The 27,886-nt window shown below is 53.4% G+C and overlaps 1 protein-coding gene across 1 annotated transcript in view; it reads right to left on the minus strand.

The window, feature by feature from the left end:
• Nucleotides 1–27,886, minus strand: part of Vav2 (vav guanine nucleotide exchange factor 2) — a 207,494-nt gene extending 179,608 nt beyond the window's left edge. Inside the window, exon 1 of the mRNA XM_045133914.1 lies at nt 27,683–27,886. Coding sequence (XP_044989849.1) covers nt 27,683–27,886 — 204 coding nt within the window. The remainder of the gene's footprint in view (nt 1–27,682) is intronic.

A 27,886-nucleotide genomic window follows, 5' to 3' on the forward strand; every position in this document is an offset into this window, starting at 1 on the left:
GCTGACGCCACGGGAACAGCTGGGCTGGCTGAGGCCAGGAATGTTCACAGCTGCAGACTCATCGGCCACCGTACCCCACAGGAGACCAGCATGGGAGAAGCAGATGCCACGGGAACAGCGCTGCCCAGGAAGAGAGCAGAGCGGGCAGCACTGGGCCATAGCTGGTATTTCAGACCCGGCCCCACCTTCTTGGGGTGACAGGAAGGTCGAGAGATCGCAAATGGGGTTCCCCACCTGCCACTTCACTGCCCTTAGCACCCTGCCCCCTTGGGTCGGTGAGGGCTCCAACCCAGGCATCCAGGGTCTCCAATTCCTCACCCTCCTGCCTCTCCTAGTGCCCTGGGGGCTGGGAGAGCCACTCCCATCTTACCAGGTGGGGACACAGGGACCCAGACCAGTACTCAGGGTTGTCTCGTGAAACAGGAAAGGAAGGGGGCCTGGGATAAGACTTGAGTTTGGCTATTCTCCCAACATAGAAATCAGCAATCCAAAGGGCTGAGGAGATGGTCCTGTCAGTAAGTTACTTTTCTGCACAAGCCTTGAGTCCCTGAGTTCAGATCCCCAGCTCCCACCACGTAAATGCCAGGCGGGCTGGCAGAGGCACGGAATGGTGGGGCAAGACTAGCCTAGCCAAATTGGTGAGCCCAAGGTTCAAGTGAGAGAGCCTGCCTCGGTAAATAAGGTAGAGAGCAACCTACCAGACATCAACCTCTCCACATGTGGGCACACACACACACACACATGCACACACACGCAAACACACACCGCATACACTACACTCAAGCACAAAAGAAAAGAAACAAAGAAAAGAAAGAAAACAAGAAATAACCAATGTGTTTTAGGCCTCTTGGCTAAGATCAAGGTGGAAATAACCACTCCTAGATCAGGAGAGGGAAGGGAATCTAATGAACGTGGTTGGCATCCCCACCCTACCACTAACAGAGGTCTTCTGCCCAGCCGTGCAAGCACTTTTCTCCAAACGGATGCTGCAGGTGGAAACAATCCGGATCCTGGGCCCAGCATCTCCCTCACTGGTATGTAAGTATCCCCAGCTCACTATGGGATGGAGGAAAGCTGCGCCAACCTGGGCCTCATGTTCCTCCTCTCATCCCACATAGTTGGACATCCTGGTAGCTTCCAAAGTTTCAGCAACGCAATGAATGATGGTGACAGCTGGGCTCACATTTAGGGGGAGGGGCGTCTTTCCTGCAAAGGAATTCTCATGGCTAGGCCAAAGGCCCCAAATTCCAGGCACCTAGAGAAATCACCCTGCAGGCAGAGCAAAAAAAAAAAAAAAACCCACAGGAAACCAAGCTCCCCTGCGCACTAAGCCTCACACCCAAAGGGGCCCATGCTACAACAACGTTCCCTGACCACAGCACATGACTGTTACGGTCCAAGAGTTTTGGTTGAGTCCAGGAAGATCTCAGGACCCACTCCATCACCACCTCCACTCATCCCTCATCAACCTGGCCACTGAACTGGCATCACGTCCTACTTTGTGGCAGGCACCATGAAGAAAAGCCCTTGCCACACGTAGCAAGCTAGGTTCCCCACGCTGCCCTGTCCCATCCCAGGTGCTATTTTCGGGTTAGGGGGTAGAGCGGCCAAGGGAAGTGAGAAGGCAGCGGAGCGTCTCAGAGGTGCTGAGAAACTGAGCATGCTCACAGTGCCTGCAGTCCCCTGCCTGGAGAGGCCGGCGTGGGGCACACAGAGTTAGGCTCAAAGGACAGAGACGCTGCAGCAGATCCTCCTGAGAGGACAGACAAGAGCACAGGGAGGGAGCTGCGGGCTTGCACTTGCAAGCAGAAACCTTTAAACCCCAGACGCTGCTTTGGGGACAAGGATCCAGGCCCTAGCACCCCAACATGCCAGCTAGACCACACAGACTCTGTCTACACCCCTCTTCAATCTCCCCTACCTCCTGGATCCTACTCACTCCTTTCTTGGGATTCCCAAGCTGCTCTTCTCAGTCTCCTTGTATCCTATCTTCTCGCTCAGCTTCTCTTGCTCCCCAGACCCTGAGCATCCTAGATCAGGCTTTAAACTTTACACTCCTCCCCATGAGGGAGCCCAAGTATGGGAGGCACTGGCACCCCCTGATGTCTAGACTGAAGAAAGAGGGAATTGTGCAAGGAAAAAAAAAAGATAACCATATCCTAGCCACTGGAACCTCAGAGGGTCACATGAATTGGGTCTACAGATGTCACTGGGATAAGGCTCTCCAGATGGTGTCATCCTGGGTTGAGGGGCCTGTACTCAATGGTGGGTGTCTGCTGAAGAAAGAGAAAAGGAACTGAGTGTGGTGGCGCACACCTTTAATCCCAACACTTCGGAGGCAGAGGTAGGAGTATCGCTGTGAGTTCGAGGCCACTCTGAGATTACATAGTTAATTCCAGGTCAGCCTGAGTTAGAGTGAGACCCTACCTGGAAGAAAAAAAAAAAGAAAGAAAGAGAGAGAGAGAGAGAGAGAGAGAGAGAGAGAGAGAGAGAAAAGGAGACAGAGGGAGACGGGCAGGGGCAATGTGTCTCAAATGCAAAGCCCCTGGGGTCAGTGGAAGCAGAACAGACTAGAGGGACTCCTGACTAAAGCCTATAGAAAGGAGCGTGGCCACAGCATGGCCTGTCCACCTGTGGATTTCAGGCTTCTGCCTCCAAAACTGGGAGACAGAAAACCTGGTTGTCTTAAGCACCGGTTTGTGCTCATGTGTTATGGCCACAGAAGTCCCACGAGTAGAGCTGAGATATTCTGATGACCTCAAACCCTCGGCTCTCAGATACCTGTGCCACATCCTTCCATGGACTCCTCTCACTATCCCGGGGCTGGAGGTCCACACCCAGTCCCCATGAGGCCAACACCCAGAGGTCAGGGGACTGCGCTCAACGTCACCGGCGGTGCACTGTGGGCTGAGGCTTGCCCTCCAAACCCACACCAAGCCCAGGATGGACAGCTAAATTCTGCTTCAAGACACTGAAGGCTTCCTCCCTGCTCCCTCCCGTCATCAACAACTGGTCCTTGGTCCTTGCTGAGTCCTCCCCACCAGACAGAGGTCCAGGAGGCCAGGGGAGCCCATTCAGTGGTGGCATAGGACCCCAATGGAGCCTGGGATCCACTGGCTCCCCCAATTCCCTGGGAGCTGTGTCAAAAGCACCCCCATACAACAGGACCTGAGGGTTAAGGATCAAAGGGTGGGAAGTCAAGGAGATGGGGGTGGGAATAGCGGAGTCAGGGTGAGACTCCGGCCCCTAGAGTGTGAGTGGGATGTTTGTCAGCCTGACCTGCAGTGCCAATCTTCCTGACTCCATAGCACCTTTTTTTTTGGGGGGGGGGGGGTTCAAGGTAGAATCTCACTCTAGCCCAGGCTGACCTGGAATTCACTATGGAGTCCCAGGGTGGCCTTGAACTCCCAGCGATCCTCCTACCTCTACCTCTACCTCCCGAGTGCTGGGATTAAAGGCGTGGGCTACCATGCCCGGCTTCCATAGCACCTTTCCCTGAACAAAGAGTCACTGGAGCCAGAAAGGGTTCCAGGGTGGCTGCCACTCCCCCAACCATCCCTTAGGGGAAGGCTTTGTCCTGGATAAAGCCAGGGAAGGAAGGCCCACCAGGACATGCCAGCAGGGTAGAAGTGAGGTGCCAACAAGCACCACAAACTTATCCCAGAAGGAGGTGCCAGAGATGGACCTGAGGAGCCAGGTAGACAATGCATGCAGGAGGCAGGGCAGGGCACATCTGGAGAACAGTGGTCACAGGCTCTGATGCTGGGGGAAGGGAAGATGCTCCCCAGGGAGCCACAAGGAGCAGACACATGGGCCATGTGACTCTGCCAGGGCCTGTCTGCAGGGCCACCTCAAGGTAGCTCACAGCAAGCACAGTCAACCCAACACACCTCTTCCTTCATCGCTTAGTCCCTAAGAATAAAGCCATCCCACCTCCAACCAAGAGTTACAGCTTAAACCCACAGATCTCGGCTGACCATTAAGAGAGCCAGCCCCCACTTTCAGACCAGCCCTTAGGGCCTGGCGAAGGGTCCACAGTTGGTCACTGAGGGCTGTGGATAGGGGCCTGGGGCAAAGGAACCCCAGCTAGCACAAAGAGCCACACAGAATATCTTCTCTGGCTGGGATGAGCTGGTCAGATCCTCTCCACAGGAGAATCCTGCCTTATACAGTAGAATGGAACCTCCCTGACCCCTGACTGGCCTCCAAAGGACCTGAGATGGCACTGGGGAGCCCCAGCTCCCCCCCACCACCCGCCTGCTCCCCACACCCACTGAGGCAGGTGTTGGGAGGCTGCCTCTTCTACAGAGTGGGCAGTGACCACGCCCACCTTCCTGGCACAGTGCCAGACTGGTGGAAGAGAAGGCCAGCTGAGGGGGCATGGCAAGGCCCAGGGTTAAGGTGGGGACAGGGTGGGGGGTCAGCAGAGGCATCCATGCAGGAAGCTGACCCGACTCCCACAGAACCTTCCCGGCAAGGTCATGTTTATCTTCCAAGTTCCAAACCCTAGCTGGTTTTTGGGGGAGAACTTTTGAGCCAGCCAGAAGAGAAACTTAAGGACAAAAAAATCAGGGTTAGAGAGATGACTTAGCCATTAAGGTGCGCAAAGCCTCAGCACCCAGGTTCAACTCCCCACGACCCACATAAGCCAGATGCACATGGTGGCACATACATCTGGAGTTCGTTTGCAGTGGCTAGAAACCCTAGCATGTGCGCTCCCACTCTCTCTCTCATAAATAAAGAAAAATATTTATAAAAAAAGGACAAAAATCACACAGCACAGGGCTGGGGAGATGACTCACTGCATAAAGCAGGCCAGAGTTTAGATTCCCAACACTCATGTAAATGCCGTGTGAGCATGGGAACCCAGTGCTAAGAAGGTAGAGACAGAAGCTGACTGGCCAAGCCTACCTCAGTAAATACAGTGGACACTGATCCAGAAAGACCTCAAATGTCAACCTCTGTCGTCCCCCCCCACACACACACACAAAAACATGCATGCGTGCCCACACACATTTGGATACACATATACAACACGCACACACACACACACACAATCATAGTACTTCAGCCCAAGAAGCAGGCCACTGAAGGAAGGGCTACTGTCCTCAGAGGTGGCCAGGAACAAAGGAACCCATGCCCATGTGCTCGCCCCAGACCTAAACTAGGGAATGGTGAGTTCTAACCTTGAGCCCTATCCTTTGTCAAGAGAACCCACCCTCAACTCTGCCCACCAGCTCCCCTCAAGTTCTTCATGGGCACTGGATGTGAGATCCTCCAGACAGGCAACTGGGTGGGAGAGAGAGGAGAAAAAAAGGACTGGTCTAGCCGGGAGTGGTGGCGCACGCCTTTAATCCCAGCACTCGGGAGGCAGAGGTAGGAGGATCGCCGTGAGTTCGAGGGCACCCTGAGACTATATAGTTAATTCCAGGTCAGTGTGAGCTACAGTGAGACCCTATCCTGAAAAAAACCTACATAAATAAATAAGCAAATATATATATAAATAAAATAAAGGACAAGTCACCCTCAACCCCTTCCTCATAGATGAAGCCTGGGGAACAGGCTGGATCCTCCACACTGCCCTGGGGCTCCAGGAAAGAACTGGCCATCTGGAGTGCATGCCCCCACATCCCTGCCCACATCCCCCAACGCGGCCAGCAGACACTGGCCACACACCACCAGAAGCCCCAGGCAGGGACTCCGGGACAAGAAGTTTCTCCACTCAGCACCAGCTCTACCCGCTCAATTAATTCCTTGAATGACTTTCTAGAAATGTTTGTTTAATGGTGTTGGGTGTTTGCTTTAACTCTTCCTTTTAAGTTACTAAATGTATCCTTTCTGCTTTAAATCACGTTGCAGGCCTGGCCCCATGCATCATCAACTGTTACCTTCCCTTAACTCCTGCAGTTCTTTCCTAATTTTTTTTTCATTTATTTATTTGTGTGTATGTGTAGGTGTGCCAGGGCCTCTTGCCAGTGCAAAGGAACGCCAGATGTTTGCACCACTTTTTTTTTGCATCTGGCCCTTGTGGGAGGCTTAGCACTTGAACCTGGGCCACCAGCCTTTACAAGCAAAAGCCTTTAACCACTGAACCATCCTCCTAGCCTCCCCCTAGCTGATTTTTTTTTTTTTTTTTGGTTTGTTTTTTTCGAGGTAGGGTCTCGCTGCAGCCCAGGCCGACCTGACATTCACTATGTACTCTCAGGGTGGCCTCGAACTCATGGTAATCCGCCTACCTCTGCCTCCCGAGTGCTGGGATTAAAGGCATGCGCCACCACCCCCGGCTCACTTTTACTTTTGAACTGATTATTTCTAGCAATAGGATTTGCATGGAACTAAATAAACGGCACACAGCAGCTATGTCTTAGAGCCAAGACACTCCATGTAGTGCAAAGGTAGTCAACATGTTAAGCACCACTCAGGGTTATAAAAGATTTTACTACATCTCCTGTGTCCAGCGCATCCACTCTGCACAGAACTGGTAGGGACACGAGAGCTGGGAGAAGGGATCCCCACTCTGAGACAAATCTCCTCAGGCTCTGTGATAAAAAGGATTCCTCCAGCAGGAATCACTAACATCCTGCAGCGGGCAGCAGCAGCAGGACCTGGGCCACTGATGCATGGGAGCCACTGGCCAGAGGGGGAGACGAGGGGAGACATGAGAACCTATGAAAGAAGGGCAGAGGATGATGTCTTGGTGGCAGTCCTGTCCTATGTGGCCAGGCTCACTAAAAGCAGATGACGGCCACCACTGGCCCCTGATAGAGGGCCTAGGGGATGAGCTCCATCTGAGAAGTCATCACTGGCCTGGAGAGGGCTGAGTCCACACCACGCAGGTACAGGGACCAAAACAGGACAGCCACCTATCATCCCTGCTACACCCTGCTCTGCTAGCATGTACCACACACAGAGGACTAGAAGGAGCAGATACTCTCATTCTCTACTCCCCACGGACCAGAGAGTCAGACAATGAGTCTGTCAGCTTGGCTGCAGGACCATCACAGCGGGCCCGGGCCTAGGAGGATGAGGTGCTGCTCACAGCCGGTTCTGGGTTCACAATGAGGTACTGTCACCCACATCTCAACAAATGCCTCTCCCTAAGCCATTGACAAGTTTAGCAGGAGCATCTCAATAGAGCCACTGTGATCGTGCTTCCTGACTAAAGCGTTAAGAGATCAATAGTAATAAAGCAGCCCCAAAAATCAATTTAGGGTAATGTCCTTCTTTAGAAAAACCACTCCGTCAGCAAACAAAAGCCACTTTAAAACAACAGACACTACTATTTTGGATTTTCAGTCTGCGTAGCTGGGCTCTGGAAAGGCCACCTTGTCACCCCAGATGAACCCACATACTGGAGGCTAATTCTTCTCCAGAGCTGGATTCTAAGGCCTGACTTGTGTCTGCAGGAAGCAATGATCACGCTTGCTTAGACAAGAATGAACTGTGCCGGGCGTGGTGGCGCACGCCTTTGATCCCAGCACTCGGGAGGCAGAGGTAGGAGGATCGCTGTGAGTTCAAGGCCACCCTGAGACTACATAGTGAATTCCAGGTCAGCCTGAGCTAGAGTGAGACCCTACCTCAAAAAAAAAAAAAAAAAAATGAACTGAGCCACCTAAAGACAAAATCTTTGAGAAGCCAATAAATAAACAGAAACATAAGAATCTCCAGGACCCGTGTAAACCAGAAGTACGGTGACGCAAGCACACAATGGCGCACACGCACACAAGGGGACACACATGTTGAGTTTGTTTGCAGCAGCTAAAGGCCTTGGCATGTCCATTCTCTCTCTCTCTCAAAAAAAAAAAGTTAAGGGCTGGAGAGATGGCTTAGCGGTTAAACGCTTGCCTGTGAAGCCTAAGGACCCCGGTTCGAGGCTCGGTTCCCCAGGTCCCACGTTAGCCAGATGCACAAGGGGGCGCACGCGTCTGGAGTTCGTTGGCAGAGGCTGGAAGCCCTGGCGCGCCCAATCTCTCTCTCTCCCTCTATCTGTCTTTCTCTCTGTGGCTGTCGCTCTGAAATAAATAAATTAATAAAAAAAAAAAAAAAAGTTAAAAAGGGCTGGAGAGAAGGCTCAGTGGTTAAGAGCTTGCCTGTGAAGCCTAAGAACCCCGGTTCAAGGCTCAATTCCCAAATACCCAAGCGAGCCAGATGCATATGGTGGCGCCATGCATCTGGAGTTCGTTTGCAGTGGCTGGAGGACCTGGCATGCCCATTCTCTCTCTCCCTCCCTCCCTCTCTCCCTCTCTGTCTCTCTCTCTCTCTCTATCTGCCTCTTTCTCTCTTTGTCTATCGCTGTCAAATAAATAAATAAACATAAAAATAAAGTTAAAAAAAAAAAAACAATAAGTAGGAAGGTTCTGGAAACAAGTCCAGCCACACAAAACCAGCTCCCTCAGCAGAAGTGGCTCTGTAAATGGAGCACAGGATGGAAACGTACAACCACATCAAGTACTTACTGATAGCCAGGCTGTGGCCCACACAGTGCCCAAGATTCACAGGGCCTCAACCTAGTCCCACAGCAGCCCAGTCTACAGGTGGACCAATCCAGACCTGGGGGGTGGGTGAGTAGACACCTTGTCACAAGCTACGGGGCCACATTTGTATGACCACCATGGTGGGGTACCCTGATCCTCCCTCAGTAAACTCTAACAGAGCTACCTGTATATAAGGGGAGGGTCCCTTCACCCTGAGTGAGGCTGTAGAAACTGGGGGGTGGACAGCCTTTTATTTGAGCCACACCCATAGATGGTCCACCCTCAGTTCTGGCTCTGCAGAAAGGAAGTAGGCTGCTTTCAGGGACTGGGGGAGGGGCCAGTAAAAAGACTCCACTCCCCCCTCCATCCCTATACCCTGCTGTCTGGGTGCCAGCCTTCCCCCACCCGCCCCCACAAAATCCACTCCACGAGAGCAGTAAACACGAAGCACTCTGTGCTTTGCAGCAATCTATAGCCCCGTACAATCGTGCTCTCCCTGGGCTTCACTGGCTAACAGATGTTTCATTTAAGCAGCTAAATTACCACAAAATATACCCAAAGAGATGACAGGCCAATTTCTCCCAAGGTTTATTTGCATGAGGAGGGAGTGGTGTGTAGACATTCTATCTTCCCTTTTGTGGGGGAAAAAAAAAAAAGTTTTATTACACACATGAGTTAAGAAAGAGAGAAAGAGACTGCCAACACATGAATTATGAATGGCAATGTTTCGACAGATAAAAACCCCTGTATCTCGGGAGAACGCAGAGCCTCACAGCACAAACTGATGCTAGGGATGCAGGGTACGTATAAAGCCACAGGTTCAATCCTCACATCCTTCTGCTGGTGAACTCAGACAGATTCTTGGGACTCAGCCTAAGTTTCCAAAGCTTTCAAATAAAATGTCCTTTTTTTTTTAAGGCTTTTTGTTATGTTGTTGTTTTTGTTTTTGTTTTTCGAGGTAGGGTCTCACTCTAGCCCAGGCTGACCTGGAATTCACTATGTAGTCTCAGGGTGGCCTTGAACTCACAGTGATCCTCCTACCTCTGCCTCCCTGAGTGCTGGGATTAAAGGCGTGCGCCACCACGCCCGGCAAGAATTTTGTATTTATTTACAAAGTATTTTGTATTTATTTACAAGACAGGGAGAATAGAGACATGCCAGGGCCTCTTGCCACTGAAAACAAACTCTAGACTCCTGCAACACTTTGTGCATCTGGCTTTACGTGAGTAAAGAGGAATCAAACCCGGGACAGCAGGCTTTGCATGTAATGAGCGTCTTTAACCACTGAGCCATCTCACCAGCCCACCAACATCTTGTAATGTACTCCACAGAGTGCAAGGCAAGGAAAACCCTACAGGGATCTAAGTCCACCTAAGACCCCCAGTGACTAATTAGGAGCATCTTGGCACCACCTTGGCAGTCTCAGAACTGTCCCAAGCAGACAGCGTGGCAGGGATCCCACTGGCCCAGGGACTCCACAGGAGCTAAACACTGTGGCCCATTCTCCATCATGGGGCATCATCCTGGCCAGGGAGGTAGCCTGCCCACCCACGGACCACAGGCCAGTGTTTAGAGCTAAGGAAGGTACCACATAGCTTCCTGCCCGGGCTGCTCGTTTTCCACACTACCTGTGACAACTACAACTCACAGGAGATGGGGAGTGGGGGGGAACCCCGCTAGCAGACAAGGCCAAGGACCAGAGGGAGAATGGATCAGGACAGGCCTCAGAACTGGTCCTTGGAGCAGACTGAGCCGCCATCACAATTCCCAGATGTTCACAGAACCACAACTGGGAGTCCCCTCAGTCACCACCTTTGCCACCTGGGCCTTGATCTCCCCCAACAAAAAGATCCAGGTCTTTGCCCTGTAACGTCCATGGGGCAGACATAAGTCAACAGAGAGCAAGAGGCCCACGGGGCCTCGTGCAAATACACGCTCCAGAGCAATCAGGAGGAGACATATGAGATGCGGACAAGCCACACAGCCTGGGAACAGATCATACCCAGGGTCCAGGCCCCAGAGTCCTCGCTGCGGCCCCAGCCGGCATGCTCACGCACACCCCTCGCCTCGGGAGCCTCACCGCTGAAAAGCCCACTGCGCACATAAGCTAGGGCTTAGTGCCCACGTGCACGTGTAGACACACACACACATACACAACAAAGCGAGAGAACTACAAAGGGGAGGGGCTCACAGCCAGGACTTGTCACTCACTCCCAGACATGGCGGTTGTCCTCTCCCCGCACCCTGAACACCAGCTAATCAAACAGTCCACAGGCGCATCGACCCATCGCCCCTACTCTGCACTAGAATCTCTGATGCTCGTGGCCCCAACATGTGGGGGCAGGGAGGGTGGGAGGGTGCTTCTAAGAGCATGCCGTCATCAGCTACATAATTTTTTTTTTTTTAAAGTGCGATTCTCCCAAAAAGCCACATCATTATTAAAAGCAGCCGTTCACCAGGCCCGAGACAGCTGGAGGGGCGGCTGCCTCTCTCCCAGGACGACGCACCCACCCCCCCTTCAGGAGAGGCTAAAGATGGGACTTGTCAACCAAGGCACGGAGCGCGGAGCCGAGGAGTCACCGACAGGGCAGGGCGGCTTGCCACGAGAGGAATTACACACACACCAGACAGCGGGGGCTCCTGCGAGAGGCAGCCAACTTCACCCACCCTCCAAGCTTTCCCCGGCTCCCCTTGGAGGCACGTTAGAAAGAGAAGATGCCATTTCACAGCTGAGGCAAGGGAGACCCAGGCCTGATGCATGTGGTCAGGGAACTCCTATGCCCACTGGACTACCCGACCAAGGCTGAGTCCTGGCCTGGTTCCTCTCAAGGAGAGGGAGTAGGGAGGGTCTTCTCTAGTCCTCACAGCAGCATGGAGAGAGGGATGGGGAAGCCACTTTCTGTCTGGGCCTCACTCAGCCCTACTTCCCTCAGAAGAGAGGGGAAGCCTTACAGAATCCCCAGGTAGACATGCCTGGGGCACTCACCCCACTTCAGAAGCAACAAAGACCCAGTTTATGGAAGGCCTGAGGGAAGCAGAAAGGGCCAGACAGGTCAGGCTATGCCCCTAATCCCAGCTCTCAGGAGCTGGAGGCAGGAGACCGGGGAGTTTAAACAAGGAGGAGGGGGAGAAGAGGGGAGAGCAAGGCAAAAGGAAGGTATGTGGATGTAGCTGAGTGCAGGTGCACCCCTTTACCACCCTGGCGGTGGGCAAACCGAGGCTCAGAGAGACGTAGCCATCTGCCAGGGCCTCACCTGGCTGCTCTGCCTCGAACCAGCTTCCTTTGAGCTCTAGGTTTGTAAAAATAAGTAATGTCAAGGGGCACTTCCGGGAGTAGGAACATGAGCTCCAGGCCCGCTTTTAGTGTGATTCATCAAGTACGGGCACAAACTGGCCAGATTCGAAAGAGGTCTTGCCTTCCACTAGAATGACTGACTGCCAGATAAACTAGGGACTGGGAGTGGCCGGGGGGGGGGGGGGGGGGGGGGCAGGGGGTGGAGGTAGGAATGGGAAGAACATGGGGCAAGACAGAAGGTTTCAGGACAGGCTGTCATAAGCATAAGCACTAAGTGCTTCCACCACGCCCAGGTGACATGTGTCACTAGACAGCACCTGCCTGGTGCGTCAGAAGACATGTTGCAATGATCCCCCTGCACGCTAACCCTCATATACAGTTAAAAGGTGGGAGGGGGCTGGAGAGATGGCTTAGCGGTTAAGGCGTTTGCCTGAAAAACCAAAGGAACAAAGTTCCATTCCCCAGGACCCACGTAAGCCAGATGCGCAAGGGGGCACATGCACCTGGGGTTCATTTGCAGTGGCTGGAGGCCTTGGTGTGCCCACTCTCTCTCTCTCTCTCAAACAAATAAATAAAATATTTTTTAAAAAGATGGGGGACCCATCCACATATAACCTCTCACCTCTGGGTCTGACCAAGGGTAACCCAAAGAGAGCATAAAATAGAAAAACAGCCTCAAATGGATGTGGCAGCTCACACCATTAACCCGAGGTCTCAGTAGGCTGAAGCAGGAGGACACTTTTGAGTTTAAAGCCGGCCTGGGCTAAAGAATGAATTCCAAGTCAGCTTGGGCTAATGTGAAACCCCCCCAACTCAAAAAGGAAAAAAGGGGGGACTGAAGAGATGGCTCAGCAGTTAAAGCGCTTGCTAGTAGAGCCTAATGTCCCAAGTTCAATTCCCTACAAGCACAAGTTGGTATATGCACCTGGAATTCATTTGCAGCAGCTAGAGGTCCTGGTACACCCATTCTCGCTGTCTTTCCGCTGGGCGTAGTGGCGCGCACTTTTAATCCCGCGCTCCGGAGGCCGAGGTACAAGAATCGCTGGGGAGTTCGAGGCCATCCTGAGACTACATAGTGAATTCCAGCTCAGCCTGGGCGAGCGTGAGACCCTGGGTGAGGGGAAACAGCCTCAGACTGCTGGAACACGGGTGCGATCGGGAGATGATGCCAGTTGAGCCGGGCCTCTCACTGCAGGGTGGCCGAGGAGGCGGTTCAGAACCGCGTACCACCGCTCCTTTGCTGACAAAGGAGGTCCTGTGTCACACTCAGCAGAGCCCTACAGAGACTGCAGCTGGCTGCATGCTCCATCAAGAGACCACCGTGCCCGTGCAAAGCAGGTGACTGCGATGCCGTGTGTAGAAGGCAAACGAAGACACGCAGCGTTGGGGAAGAAGGCTGGCCAAGGCAGGGAAGGCACAGAGAACCAGCTGGAGTGGGAGCGGCCAACACCTACCCACCCGCATCTGCAGGGTCTAGGACTTTGGACTCTGGCCTTGGGGTCACCTAGAGCACCCGGACCAGCCCCTCACCTGGGGATAACCCTCCTGCTACAAACACCAAAGCTTGATCAGAACGACCTGACGTGGCAGCAGATGATCCCTGACAGGGGCAGCGACAGCAGCAGCGGCTTGCAAAGTCCTCTGACAAAAGAAGTCAGGAGGAGCGGCACCCCACTTGACCCTGTGCAGATGACAAGGGACACAAGGCTTGGGAGCCGGAACTCTGCCATTCTGGAAGGGCCGAGGCTAAACAGCTGGTGGAGGGGAAGGGGGACCCCCCCCCCACACACACCCCACCGAGCTCACACTGCCCCTGAGCTCAAAACCACAGAACAAAACAGGCCGGCAAGGGATATTACGGCTTCAGGTTTGTGCTGGCCCAGGGGCAGGAGCAGGCCTATTAAAATTCTTTTAATCCTTATACAAACTCTATAAAGACTGACAAACACTCCACAAAACAGGAACTCTGCAGCAGCGTCTGTTCTTGTCAAGCCGCTGGCAGGGTTCGGGAAATCTCAGTGGGGCAGTCAGTCACCCGGGCCTGGCTCCAGGTCAAGCGAGCCGCGACACAGACCAGTTCCGTCCTCAGCCACTGGGCGTTTGTGATTCTTGTTTCTCTCTCAGATCCAGAAGCCAAAGCCAGGGACAGCTTCAGGACACTAGGCAATGAGGGGGTCCCAGCCACTGCACATGGGTTTGGCACTTCTGTGGGGGAGGGGGAGAGAATGGCTGGGGCCAAGCAAGGGGTCTGGGGTTAGCATCCCACAGCCTCTCCTCTCGGGCACTAGAGCCCCTTCCCCTGCCCATAAGCACAGGGAGGGGGGCATCCTCGGGTCTTCAAAGAGCTTCGCAGCTGAGAATGCAGCTGTGCAGGGTGGTGGGGATCCCAGCTCCATTCTGCAAGGAGCAGGGGGGGGGAGCACCCCGACCATATAGCCCTTCCCACTCACAGGCCCTCAGAAACTATGAGTACTCTCTGCTACTTTTAACCAGTTCTCAAACAAATCCTGTGAGGTGGCTCTTCACAGGCCCGTTGGAAGGAAGCAGGGCCCAAGACCAACAGCCAAGAGACATGTCATGTGACACGCAAAAGGTTTGCAACCTGGGGCTGACAGGACTCAGGTACCCTCTAGAGGTTTCCACCCAGGGGCATGTCTGCAGACCCACCCTGCCCTACTGCACTGGTTCAGGGGGAGACCAGTGGGGCCCTAAGGGTCTGCACAACCGAGGCCAGCTCAGCGTGAGTGGGAGGTGGGGGTTGGGGGGCGGAGAGCGGATGTAGGAGCGGCCACTGGAACTAGGCAGAGGATGTTGACAGGCGGGAAGAGGAGCACACAGGAGACTTCCCGTGGCAGAAACACAAAGGCGGGAGTCAGAAAAGAGCTGAGGGCGTGGTGGCACATGGCTTTAATCCTAGCACTCTGGGCGGTAGAGGTAGGAGGATCACTGAGTTCGAGGCCACCCTGAGATTACAGGGTCAGTCTGGGCTAGAGTGAGACCCCTACCTCAAAAAACCAAACAGGGGAAGAGAGGGGAGGGGAAGGGAAGAGAGGAGAGGAGAGGAGAGGGGAGGGGAAGGGAGGAGAGGGCAGGGGAGGGGAGGAGAGGAGAAGGGAGGGGAAGGGAGGAGAGGGGAGGGGAGGGGAGGGGAGGGGAAGAAGAAAGGGGAAGGGAGGGGAGGGGAGGGGAAGAGAGGGGAGGAGAAAGGGGAGGAGAGGAGAAGAGAGGGGAGGGGAGGGGAGGGGAGGGGAGGGGAGGGGAGGGGAAGAAGAAAGGGGAAGGGAGGGGAGGGGAGGGGAGGGGAGGGGAGGGGAGGGGAGGGGAGGGGAGGGGAGGGGAGGGGAGGGGAGGGGAGGGGAGGGGAGGGGAGGGGAGGGGAGGGGAGGGGAGGGGAGGGGAGGGGAGGGGAGGGGAGGGGAGAGGAGAGGAGAGGAGAGGAGAGGAGAGGAGAGGAGAGGAGAGGAAGGAAAGGAAAGGAAAGGAAAGGAAAGGAAAGGAAAGGAAAGGAAAGGAAGGAAAGGAAAGGAAAGGAAAGGAAAGGAAAGGAAAGGAAAGGAAAGGAAAGGAAAGGAAAGGAAAGGAAAGGAAAGGAAAGGACAGCTGAAGGGAAGCATGCAAAGGCCTCCAGTGAGGACCCTGAGCCCTGAGCCCTCCCCTCCCTAGCAGGTCTCACTAAATCCCACTTAAGCTGCCAGTTTGCAGGCACTGATACACTGAAACATTTAGGAAGCACAAGTGTGGGAGCAACAGGAAAATGAAGAGGTGTGGAAACCTCTCAAGAAAGGAGGGCGGCCCTGGTCATCAAGTCAGGAAAGGCAACCAGCCGGTCCTGAGGCAAACAGTGCCCGTCCCCAGCCACCAGCCAGCTCACTCGTAGCTCTATCAGAAGGTCAATGTGATGAGAGCTTTGCAAATGGGGTTGAGGAAGTGACCCCAGGAATCCTGGGAGCAGGTGAGAGACAGGTCCAGAAGTCATGCAGCCAGAAAGGTAGAGTTAGCTGGGATAGCACTGGGGCCACCTTTGTATTCAGGTACTGGGCTCCGAGCCAGCCAGCCTATCACCGGACGGAGGACCATAATAAGGGCCTTGTTGTAGGCAGAGCAGCTATGGAAGCCAATAGCTGGTGAGAAGTTCCAACCCTCATACAGCTGTAAGACCCCTGACCTCTCCCTTCCCTCTTCCATCAGTAGGGACAGAGACACTCAACCCAGTACCTATAGGACCTCCTGAGTCCAGAAGCTAGCACTGGGCAGTCAGGAGACAAACAGTCCCAGGACAGAGTCAGAAGACATCTCACCAGCCTAGAGCCCACCCTGGCCCAGGGCAGAGAAGCCCCAGCCACAAGCATCTTCCCTGGAGGAACGGATTATGCCGCCCCACTCCAACACCACAAATGATAGTTGGCCTTCCACACACTCCCACCGTCCGGCTGGCCTTGAGGCAGGCCACCACCCTATTTCTCAGAGGCTAGATGTTACCACCTGTGGCCAAAGGAGCAGCACACTGTGAGGCGTACCAAACAACGGCCTCCCTTGTCATCAGCTGCCTGGCAGCCCATCTACCTGCACCTCGCCCGCTGCCTGGGGCACAGATTCAAGAAACACAACCCCCTATGACCTGGGCTGGAGCAGTGCTGGGGGATGCCTGGACTCTATCTGCATAGAGTCCTCCCTGTTGAGTGTCTCCCACCTCCACTGTTAGCTACGCGGGCTTGCGGTTTTCTTTTCTTTTTGCGTGTGTGTAGTGTGGGCAGGTGAGTGTGGATAGCAAGGCCTATGTAGAGGTTCTTACTCAGCCACTCTCCTCTTATTCTTGGAGAAAAGGCCTCTCAACCAGCCCCACTGCTCACCGATTCAGCTCCACTTGCTAGCCAGCAAAGCCTTAGGAGCCCTCCTGTCTCCAGCCCAGGGATCATAGGCACATTCATCACCACACTGGGCTTTTACATAGATGCCAGACATCCAAAGTCAGGTCTTCACAATGTAAGCACTGGACCAACTGAGCCACCTCCCCGGCCCAGGCTTCCAGCACATCTCCTCCAGGAAGCCTTCTGCCATCCCCTTGCCCCCACAGATCCCACCCAACCTCTGCTGAGGGTCAGCACAGCTGGTGTGTGCCCCTCTCCTGCCTGCTCAGCCAGAGAGCCCCTGCCCGAGAAGCTACAGGGACATGTGGTGTACAGCCTTTTCTGTGAGCATCTTGACTGTCCCACAGGCTCACGACCACGCCAGAGTCGCAGAGTACTAATAACCAGGAGCTCCTTCCACTTCTGTGTTATAACACCACCCAGCTCACCAAGGGGCATGGGGCCCGGAAGAGCCTCCGTCTGGAGTGACAGTAACAGTGCCCCCCATCTGAACAAAGCCCCTCCATGTGCTCCAGGCAGCCTGCCAAGAGCCGGGGCTCCACTGCAGCTGGACAGCCAGTGGGGGGCAGAGAGGACAGGAAGGTGGCTGTCCGCTGTAGCCCAGCTCTGGAGGTCACAGGAACGAGTAGCAAGTGAGGAAAAGCGCATGCGGTGTCCTGAGGCTGCCAGGCCTGCTGCTAAGCATTCATTTTTCTCACCAAATCCTCCTAGGAGCCCTTGGGGGTGACCACTGTCATCCCAACATCAGGTAAGGAGACTGACTGACTCCAAGGGAGCCGGTCACCATTCCCATTCTGATGGCAGTCAAGTGGCCGAGCATGGTCCCCACTACAGCGATTTCTGGCAGCTCATGCATTTGCTAGCCAATTCCTAGGACCTGTCTAATGCAGGACTGCTCCAGGTCTGAGAGTTCGGCCTCCCGAAGCCTGGCCACGGACGGCCCAGGGAGCTAGGCCATCAAGGAAGCTCACTGAGGGAGAGCGAGAAAAGCAGACTGTGTTGCTCTTGGCCTAGTCCTTCCCGTGAGACCAGCCTGTGGAGGAAGGGGAACATGCTGGGGGCCAGGAGTCCTTCTCAGGTTCCTCAGGTGGCCTAGGGCAGGAAAGACTGACCAAGGCAGGCCAGGGAGCCATGCTAAAACAAAGGCAATGGTGGAGGAGAAACTGCAGGTCAAAGGCCAAGAAGTGGGAAGCCACAGGAGGCAGGCCAGCTGGCTGAGCTGGACCACTGGGTGCCAGACTTAGGAGGGGAGCCTGACCCAGGGTCGGGGGAGACCCAAGGTAGGAAGGGACACAAGCTCAGAGCTCAGGCCCACAGGAGCACCCGCTGCTTTGGCTATAACGGAGGAAATGGCCTGGGGCAGGGGCTCTTTGGACCCTAGATGCCTCTAGCTAACTAATCTTGTAGAGCCTGCAAGCCTGGTTTTATATAACTCACACCTGATCTCCACCCACCCACTCCAAGGCTGAATTTAATTTGGGGCATTCTAGGCAAGCGCTCTACCACTAAACTAAATCATATCCCCAGTCCCCCTTTGATACACAATCTAAGTTGCCTACGCAAGCCTTGAACTTGTGATCCTCTTGCCCTCCTCCTCTCAAGAAGCTGTGCCCACAGGCCTGCACCAGCAGCCCACCTCCTGATTCTATATATAGCCTGCCACCTATCTGGCTTCGTACATCCTACAAGTCAAGGAAGGTTTGTGTGTGTGTGTGTGTGTGTGTGTTTGGTTTTGGTTTTGTTAAAAGTATTGTTTTTGGGGGGAGAGGGGATGAGAATGAATTTGGCTAGAGATAGAATCCAGGATTTTGTGAATGGCAGACAAGCACTCTGCTACTAAAGCTACATCCTCCAAGGAGGGTTTTTATATTTTTAAACAGTTAAGAAGAAAAAAAAAAAAGATCAAAGGAATAGTATTCCATGCTATGTGAACACCCTGTGAAATTCAGAATTCAGTCTTCATAACCACATTTTACGGGAGTACAGCCACGCTCCTGGTTCAACATCTACAGCTGCTTTCATACAAGGGCAGAGCTGAGGAGCTGCAACAGAGGCCATCTGGCCCACAACACCGAAAATATTTCTGATCTAGCTCTCGACAGAAAACACTGACTGCCCTGCTCCAGCAAGACCGTGGGATGATGTAGAGGGAGGCCCAGCTAGGGGCTATGTCTTGCAGTGACACACATGCACCAGCCCTAAGCTGACTCTGGCCTGGAAAGGACATCCTGAACCCACAGACATGACCCGTATGCAGGGACAGAAGCAACAGGCTATGTGACAGATGTTTCATCACAGGTGTCCTGGAAGGATGGATCACACTGCCAACAGTCCACTAAAGAACCTATAGCTTCCAGAAGGATGAAAAGGACTTCCTTCCTCTAAGCTGGGGATATCTTCAGCCACCTAAGAGTCACATAAGAAAGGGCTCAAGGGACTGGAGATGGCTCAGCGGTTAAGGAGCAAAGCCTAAAGAACTGAGTTTGACTCCCCAGTACCTATGTAAAGGCAGAAGCAAAGTGTCCCATACATCTGGAGTTGTTTTCAGTGGCTGGAGGTCCTGGTGTGCCCATTCTTTCTCTGTCTCTCTCTCTTATCTCTATCCCACACTCTCTCTCTTTCTTTGCTTGTAAATAACTAAAATATTTTTGAGGGTTTTCATTGTTTTGTTGTTGCTGCTGTTCTTTTTCTTGTTTTGTTTTGTTTTTCAAAGTTCTTTCACTCTAGTCCAGGCTGACCTTGAATTCATTATGTGGTCTCAGGGTGGCCTGGACAGTGATCCTCCTATCTCTACCTCCCAAGTGCTGGTATTAAAGGTGTACATCACTACACCCAGTTCAAATAATTTTTTTTTTTTTCCTTTTTCAAGGTAGGGTCTCACTCTAGCTCAGGCTGACCTGGAATTCACTATGTAGTCTCAGGGTGGCCTTGAACTCACAGCAATCCTCCTACCTCTGCCTCCCCAGTGCTGGGATTAAAGGTGTGCACCACCACACGTGGCTCAAATAAAATATTTTTGTGCAATGTTTTTATGTGTGTGAGAGAGAGAATTGGCATTCCAGGGCCTCCAGCCACTGCAATTGAACTCCAGATGCGTGTGCCATCTTGTGTGCTTGGCATGCATGGGATCTGGAGAGTGGAACATGGGTCCTTAGGCTTTGCAGGCAAGCACCTTAACCACTAAGCCATCACTCCAGCCCTCAAATACATTTTCAGGGTTCAAATCTGGCATGGTGGCACACTTTAATCCCAGCACTTGGGAGGTGGAGCTCCGACCTCTGCCACCCTGAGATTACATAGTGAATTCCAGCCAGGACTAGAGTGAAACCCTACCTCGGAAAACCAAAAAATTAAAAAATTAAAAAAATAATAATAAAGGGCTCAACTGAGGTCCAAGGTAAGGCCTCTCCCTGTCAGTTCCCCAATAAGAAGGGGGCAACAGCAGCTTGACAGCCCCCAACTCTTGAGCCCACATTCCCAAGGCTCAAAGCAGAGACAGACATGCTCCACAAAGTCTCCACCCGGCAGTCATCCTTCCTCTCAGAAAGCACCCCAGCAGGCACTGAAGCCAGTTTTTGTTCTGTTGTTGTTTTTTTTTTAACCAACTCCCTTTGTACAAACAACTCACACCAGTGCCCAATGTACCCACCCCTCAGCTTGGGCAGACAACACTCAAATGGTCTCTCCTGAAAACCTCAGGTCAAGGCCTAAGGACTTTGCCGTCCCAGGCCTGCCACCGCTGCAGCCCTGAGCACCACAGACATCACCAAACAGAAAAGCTGTAAGAGCCAAAGGAAGGGTAGGACTCCTTACAACGTGCTCCCTCCAGACACAAAATGGCCTGGACACCCATGACCTCACAGTGCCTGACACTACCTACAGAAGACCATCATAAGAGGAGGAAAAGATCATGACATCAAAATAAAAGAGAGGCTGATCGAGTTGGGGAGGGGATATGATGGAGAATGGAGTTTCAAAGGGGAAAGTGGGGGTAGAGAGGGTATTACCATGGGATGTTTTTTATAATCATGGAAAATGTTAATAAAAAATTGAGAAAAAAAAAAGAAAGAAAAAAGAAAAGCTAGTGCCGGGGAGGCACATTCCTCAACCCTGTTTTCATCACTGCCCTGTCAGGAGCCCTCACAGACACATTTCCTCACCGCCTCCCCACAAAGCTGTGTCACGACAGGTGTGGTGCACACGTCTTTACTAATGACAAGGCAGGTTTCCACACCTCCAAAGATCTGATTTTCACCGCCTCCAGAACATTACACTAAGGTTGCATAGGTTAAATAAACTGTATTATTAGGGCTGGAGAGATGGCTTAGTGGTTAAGGCACTTGCCTGCAAAGCCAAAGGATACCGGTTCGACTCTTCAGGACCCACATAAACCAGGCGCACGAGAGGGCGTATGCATCTGGAGTTTGTTTGCAGTGGCTGGAGGCCCTAATGTGCCCATTCTCTCTCTCAAATAAATAAATAAAATATATTAAGGAAAAAACTATATTATTAAAATTACTGGTATATGGATTTTACTTTTTAAATATATATATTTTTTTATTTGGGGGGAGAGATGGCTCAGCAGTTAAGGTGCTTCCCTTCACTGCCTAAGGACTCAGGTTTGATTCCCCAAAGCCCACATAAAGTCAGATGCACAAAGAGACACAAGCATGTGGAGTTCATTTGCAGGGGCTGGAGGCCCTGGCGCACCCATTCTGTCTGTCTCACTCTGTTATCTCAATCTGTCTCTCCTTGCAAATAAAGATATTTAATTTTTTAATATATATTTATTTGCAAGCAGAGACAGAATAAATGTGCCAGGGCCTCCAGCCCCTGCAAATGAACTCCAGATGCGTGCACCACCTTGGGCATCTGGCTTTATGGGGACACTGGATAACTGAGGCCAGATCATCAGGATTCACAGATAAGTGCCTTAACCACTGAGCAATTTCTAGAGCCCAGATCTTACTTTTCTTTGTTCTTGGTTTTTCGAGGTAGGGTCTCGCTCTAGGCCAGGCTGACCAGGAATTCACTATGTAGTCTCAGGATAGCCTCCAACTCACAGCAGTTCTCCTCTCTCTGCCTCCCAAGTGCTGGGATTAAAGGCGTGCGCCACCACGCCTGGCTTGGATCTTACTTTTCACGCATCACTAGAAATTTATAAATCTAGATACAATCATGTTACATTCCTGTGGCACCAGTGACACAGAAAGGAAATATACGCACATGTGTATGCACGCAGACATGTATAGTCACGTGCACGTGTGTTCTCACACACATCCATCCATTCCCAGGTGAGCCCTAAGGGCATCCACCCAGGAGCACCCCAGGAGCCCTAAGGGCACCTCACCTGATCTTGGCCTCTAAATAACTCTCTCCTTCCACTACCCAGGAACCCGAGCCCACTGGAGAAACTGCTGAGTCCTGAGCTGGGACAAAGGAAAACACAAGATGAACCCAGAATATCTTGTGCCAGCAAATCAACGACGTTCCCAGAATGCCTGGGAGCATGCCAGAGAAAAACACAGACGCCAACCTGGAGCAGTTCCCATTGTCGCCCGGAGACAATGTGAGCACCAAAGTAAATAATGGCAGTAACAGATTAGAACACATGGAATGAAACAGGAAACAGACCACACTGGGAAGAAAGAGAGAAAGGAGAGAAAGAGGAAAAGGGGGGAAGGGATGAGAGGAAAGAAAGGGGAGGAGGGAGGAAAGGAGAAACTCATTTTTACCTTGTCTCAAAGTATCATCTCCTTTAAAGTCTGTGTTAACCCCCAAGGAAAACAGTATCTTCAGCACAGCCTCTACCCTAACCAAGTGGTTAAACTCAACTTTCCAAGCCATGGGGCAAGGTAAGCCTCAGGCCACCTGCTCAGACCTAAGGGGAAGGGTCCCAGAGCATCTCTCCCCCTGCAGGTACATGGCCTGAGTCTAAACCTATAGAAGCATTGGCTGAACCCAAATCCAAGGAGCCTGCCTTGCTCCAGAGTGTCAAAGTCATGAAAAGCAAAATCAGAGAAAAGCTGAGACCCAGCCCAGGCTGGGGAAGAAACCAAGCCATCCTTACCAGGAAGGACGTTCACTTTAACAACTACGGACACCTGTATGGCCACTGCTCTGCATACAGATAGATGGCTGTGGCCACAGAGAACACCCTTGTTTGTAGGAAACACTAAACATTCAGGGCTACAGAGCGCCAAGTGGCTACTTACCCACTGAGGTCTACGAGAAAGTAATCTCATTTTACAATGAAAAACTACTGAGGCCAGTACTCAGAACGCTGAGGTAGAAGTCTGGAGAGATGGCATAGTGGTTAAGGCACTTCCCTGCAAAGCCAAAGGACCCAAGCTCGATTCCCTAAGACCCACATAAGCCAGATGCACAAGGTGGTGCACACATCTGGAGTTCGTTTGCAGTGGCTGGAGGTCCTGGCATGCCCATTCTTCCCCGCCCACCCTCTCTCTTTCTCTCTCTCTCTCACACACACACACCCAAAATCTCTCTCTGCCTCCCTCTTTCTCTCTCAAGTAAATAAATGAAACATTTTAATTAGAAAGAGAAAAGAGAGGCTGGAGGCATGGCTTAGCAGATAAGGCATTATTTGCCTGCAAAGCCAAAGGACCCAGGTTCAATTCCCCAGAACCCATATTAGCCAGATGCACAAGGGAGTGCATGTGTCTGGAGTTCGTTTGCAGTGGCTAAATGCCCTGGGTGCACCTGTTCTCTCATTCTCTCTCCCTCTTCCTCTATCAAATAAATGAGTAAATAAAAATATTTAAAAAGAAAAAAGAGGGCTGGAGAGATGGCTTACTCGTTAAGGTGTTTGCCTGAAAAGCCAAAGCCAAAGGACCTAGGTTCAATTTCTCAGGACCCACGTAAGCCAGATACACAAGGTGGCCCATGTGTCTGAAGTTTGTTTACAATGGCTAAAAGCCCTGGTGCTCCCATTCTCTATCTCCCTCTTTCTATATCTCTCTCAAATAAATAAAACAAAGTAAAAATCCAAAAAAGAAAAAAGAAAGCTAAGGTAGGAGTATCACTGAGCATTCAAAGCCAGCCTGGGCTACAGGGTGAATTCCAGGTCAGCCTGGGCTAGGGTGAGACCCTCTCTCCAAAAAAATAAGTAAATAAATCACCCTACCAAATAAAGAGCTTCTTCATTTTCTTTACAATCAGCCTCTCTTTCCTTGTCCCCAGAAGTCCCTGTGTCTTCAACCTTGGCCTTCCCAACAGGGTACCCCATTTGTACTTGAGAACTCTTGAGCATCCAATTGCTACTTCCTCAGTCAATGAACAACTCACCCACACCCGCTGGCTGTTCTTGCTTGCCTAGACTTCATGAGAGCCTAGAGCCTGGCCTATTTCCCTCTTGCCCCTCCCTGGCATGAGGCCTACATGGGTGGGGCTCATGAGGAACCTTGAGTGAAGGAACCAGGGCGATGAAAGAGCATCTCACTTTCCACGCTCACTGGAGGAGCCCAAAGAGGACTGATTCAGCACCACCTGGAAGAAAGGGATCACGCCCTCCAGGATGGCAGCATCCTTCACAATGTAAATCGGCCCAGGGCCGGCATCCAGGACAGCAGGCAAGCAGTATTTGTAAGAAAACCAAGTATGGGCAGTACAAGGCTATAGGCATAGAATAAGGCTCAGACACAAGAGAAAACAGAGGAGGCTTCCTGGAGAAGAGAACCGGAAACCATCTCCCACATGAAGAACCAGGCTGGAAGAAAGTCAGTCCTCCCTCAAGGGCATAGCACGTAGTAGGCACGCCACATAGTAGGCAGGCGCAGAAGAAGAAAAAAAAAAACACCGGGAGAACACAAAAGCAGCAGGGATAGAGGAGGGTAGGAAAGAGTCAAAGAATGCAGGGTGTGGCGGGGCAGACCCTGGTGGTCCCAATCCCCAGAGGTCTATCCTGGGTCCCTGCAGCAAAAAGACCACTGATGTCCTAAGAGGAGGACAAGGGCCACCAGGGAAGATCCAGGTGGGCAGCCTGCTAAAGGGGCTGCTGAAGAACAGACGTGAGGACTGTCTGCTGACACGGACACCCTGGAAGCCACAGCTGCTCCGACCCGCTGGCTCCCTTCTTAGGAACAGCAGAGTATGGCCATACCCAATTAGCTTAATTAAACCCAAGATGGATCCCGAGCATTTAGGATAAGGTAAAGCACAAACAACCTGCCCATTGCAAGAGGGCACTACAAAGTGAGGTCTCTTTCTGTGACCATTTCCAAGAACCGGCTCCATACACAGCAAGTGCTCAATAAATGAACACTGCTAATGGGTTCTCCTAGGACTGAAAGCCCAGCTGAGATAAACTCAGACTGGGAGAGGAACTCTGAACCCTCTAAAGACAGGATGTAGCCAGGAAGCCATGTGGCATTCTAGAAACAGGGGGCATCACAGAGGCCTGGGAGCTGGATGGGTTGCAGCACACAACAGTGGAGAAAGGAGACCATCTGCCCCCGGCAGAAGGGCTGCTCGTTCCCCTGTACAGTACCCAGGTGCCCAGCGAAACCAGGCACATGCCTGCCATCGCTCCAGAAAGCAGGAAAAGCCCCGGGAAGCCGGCAAAGCGCAGGTCAGCTGAGGGAAGTCTTCTGAAGTCGCAATTTATTTAGAGTCCTGGGGGGAGAGGACCTAAGTTCACATGGGAGTTATGTCACTTCCTATCTGGGTGACCTGGGGCAATACTGTGAACTCTCTGAACCTCAACTGTCTGGTCTGCGGATCAGAAGTGGCATGCCACTCCAAGATTCTGCCTAGCCCAAGGCAGCCCAGGAACTAACAAATGAAAGGACAACTGTGATTCCTCCTGTGATCCAACCACTGCAGGCTAAGATGACATTCTAGCCCTCCCCCAAGAAATGGGAGCTTCCCTAAGAACAAAGAGCAGGCCCCCCAAAGACAGGATACCTTCCTCCCCAGCCACAGTAAAGAAAGACATTTCTCTCCTTTGAATATACAAGATGGGGCATGGGATCAATCCCCACCAAACACAAGGACAGTTTACCAAGCACCTGCAACATACAGACAGACACCATGGGACCAGACCCACCACACTGGGCTTATGCCTGCCCTCAGCAACCATCAGGGTGAAGGGGTGACTACCTGTGACTGCCTTATACAGATGAAAACAGGCCCTGAGGGCTGGCACATGTATGTGGGAGGTGACAGGGCCAGGGCTCCACCAGAACATGTGGCCACATGGACACACACACCCAGCAACCTTCTACCAAGACTGGAGCAGAGGCTCATGGAGTATCAGCTGTGTCCAACTGATGGATCCCAGGATCCCAGAAACTGTCCCATCCCTCTTCCATCACACCTAAACCACAGGAACTAGGTACTCTGAAGCCAGGCAAAGGCCCTCCCAGCCTCCCTACCCATCAGCCTAAAAAAACCCACCCACTCCTGTACCTGGGTCTGGGCCTCAGCCTCCCAGTCCACCACCAGCCAAAGCTGCCAGGGGCAGGCCAATCCCAGCACCCTGCAATTACAGGAGTCCCCAACTGTGTGTGTGTGTGTGTGTGTGTGTGTGTGTGTGTGTGTGTGTAACAGTGTCCCCCCCCCCCCCCCCGCTTCCCTCCCTTTCTCTAGCCAGAAGACAGGGTAAGAACTGCCCAGCCCCCTAGGGGGCTGTGAGGACAGATGAGGACAAAAATCTCTGAAGGTCCTCAGCTGTGGCAGGAGCACTGTGAGCTTCCCTCCCCACTTGAGCACACTGCCACTGAGCCCTGGCAGGAAGCTGGCAGTGAGGCCCAGAGGGTTCCTTCTCTGGGCTGCCTGCCCAAGTCCTGGGATATTACTACTGAGTGGGAGGGTAACCCTTCTTCCCCCCTGGGGCTCTCCTTGGTCATCCACCCTGGAGTGGTGGCCCCATCTCTTTGAAAAGACAGACACAGCCAAAGGGCAGAGGCCGGCAGCAGGCTGGAACGCGCTGGGATATTAGGATCAGTGAATCACTCCCCTCCCACTCCGCCTGCCCCCTCCCCAGCCCCCAGGCACGGTGTTTCCCGAAGCCCCACAGAAGAACGGCTGCTGTCCACTTGGAGATGCCGAGGGTCGGGCCAGGGGCTACGGGCTTGGGGTGCAAGTCCACACCTGGGCAGTATGGCATGCACTCTCCTTGACCCCCTCTGTCTCTTGGGATCTGTTCGTACAGTGATCGGGTGGGGGTTCCTAGGCACCCCACACACACACACACACACACACACTCCCGAGGGCGGGCAGTAAGCCTCGAATCTTCGAAGTCTCAGCCAAGTTCCCTTTAAGGGGCCAAAAAAAGCAGCTCCGGCCAGCTAAGCGGACATTTTCCTGCCCGGCCCAGCGGCCACACGCGTGCCTTGGCCGCCACAAAGGCCACTCTTGAAGGACCGCCGGGGCTGTGGGGTTGAGAAAGAGAACCGGGCTCGACCCAGCAGCCCGTCTGGAGGGCCCGGGAGGCAGCTCACCGCCCCCCCCACCCCAGGTCCTGAATGAAGGAGGCGGAGGCCGGAGAGGGGGCGGCGCCCGGCCTTCCCGATCCCTCCCGTGTCGCCCCGGCCCGGGTCCCGGCCCAAGCCCTGCGAGCGCGCCCGCTTATCCTCCGCAGGGCTCCGGCCGCCGAAGCCCGAGCACGCGGCTCACACCCGAAAGGAAGGAGAGCTCGCGGGGCCTGGACGCCCAGGCCGGGGATGAAGGCTCTGCAGTGCTGGGCAACCCCATAGGGATCGGAGTCGTCCTCCACCCGGGAAAGCGCAGCCCGGGGACGGGCGCAAACGGATAAGTACCAGCGGGCGGCAAAGGCTTGGGGAGAGCGCGGCGGGGGGGGGGGGGACTTCGGCCAACTTCGCGCCTTCGGGGACGGGCTGCGAAGGCCGAAGCGCGTCCCATCATTACCACCCCCGGCAACAGCTGCCCCGGCCAGTGTGCCAAAGGACCTCCCACGGCCACGACCTCGGCGATCCGGTCCACACGACCCGCGCGGCGCACGTGCCCGAGCGAGCGCCAGGACCCCCCCCCCACCACCTCTCCACCAGCAGCTCCTGGACGCTCACCTGGGACATCTGCGGCCGGAAGTTGATGTCCTTGAGGTCGATGGAGCCCGGGGAGAGATTGTGCAGCAGCTGGCACAGGAGGACGCCGTCGCGCAGAGCCTGCGCCAGGTCGAAGACCACCGCCGAGGGCCACACGACGCGGTGGTTGGGCGGCAGGACCTTGCAGTCGATGAGCCAGCGGCCACACTGCCGCCACTGCTCCAT

The sequence above is a fragment of the Jaculus jaculus genome, chromosome 1 (genome assembly GCF_020740685.1).
Source record: "Jaculus jaculus isolate mJacJac1 chromosome 1, mJacJac1.mat.Y.cur, whole genome shotgun sequence".
NCBI classification, from domain to species: Eukaryota; Metazoa; Chordata; class Mammalia; order Rodentia; family Dipodidae; genus Jaculus; species Jaculus jaculus.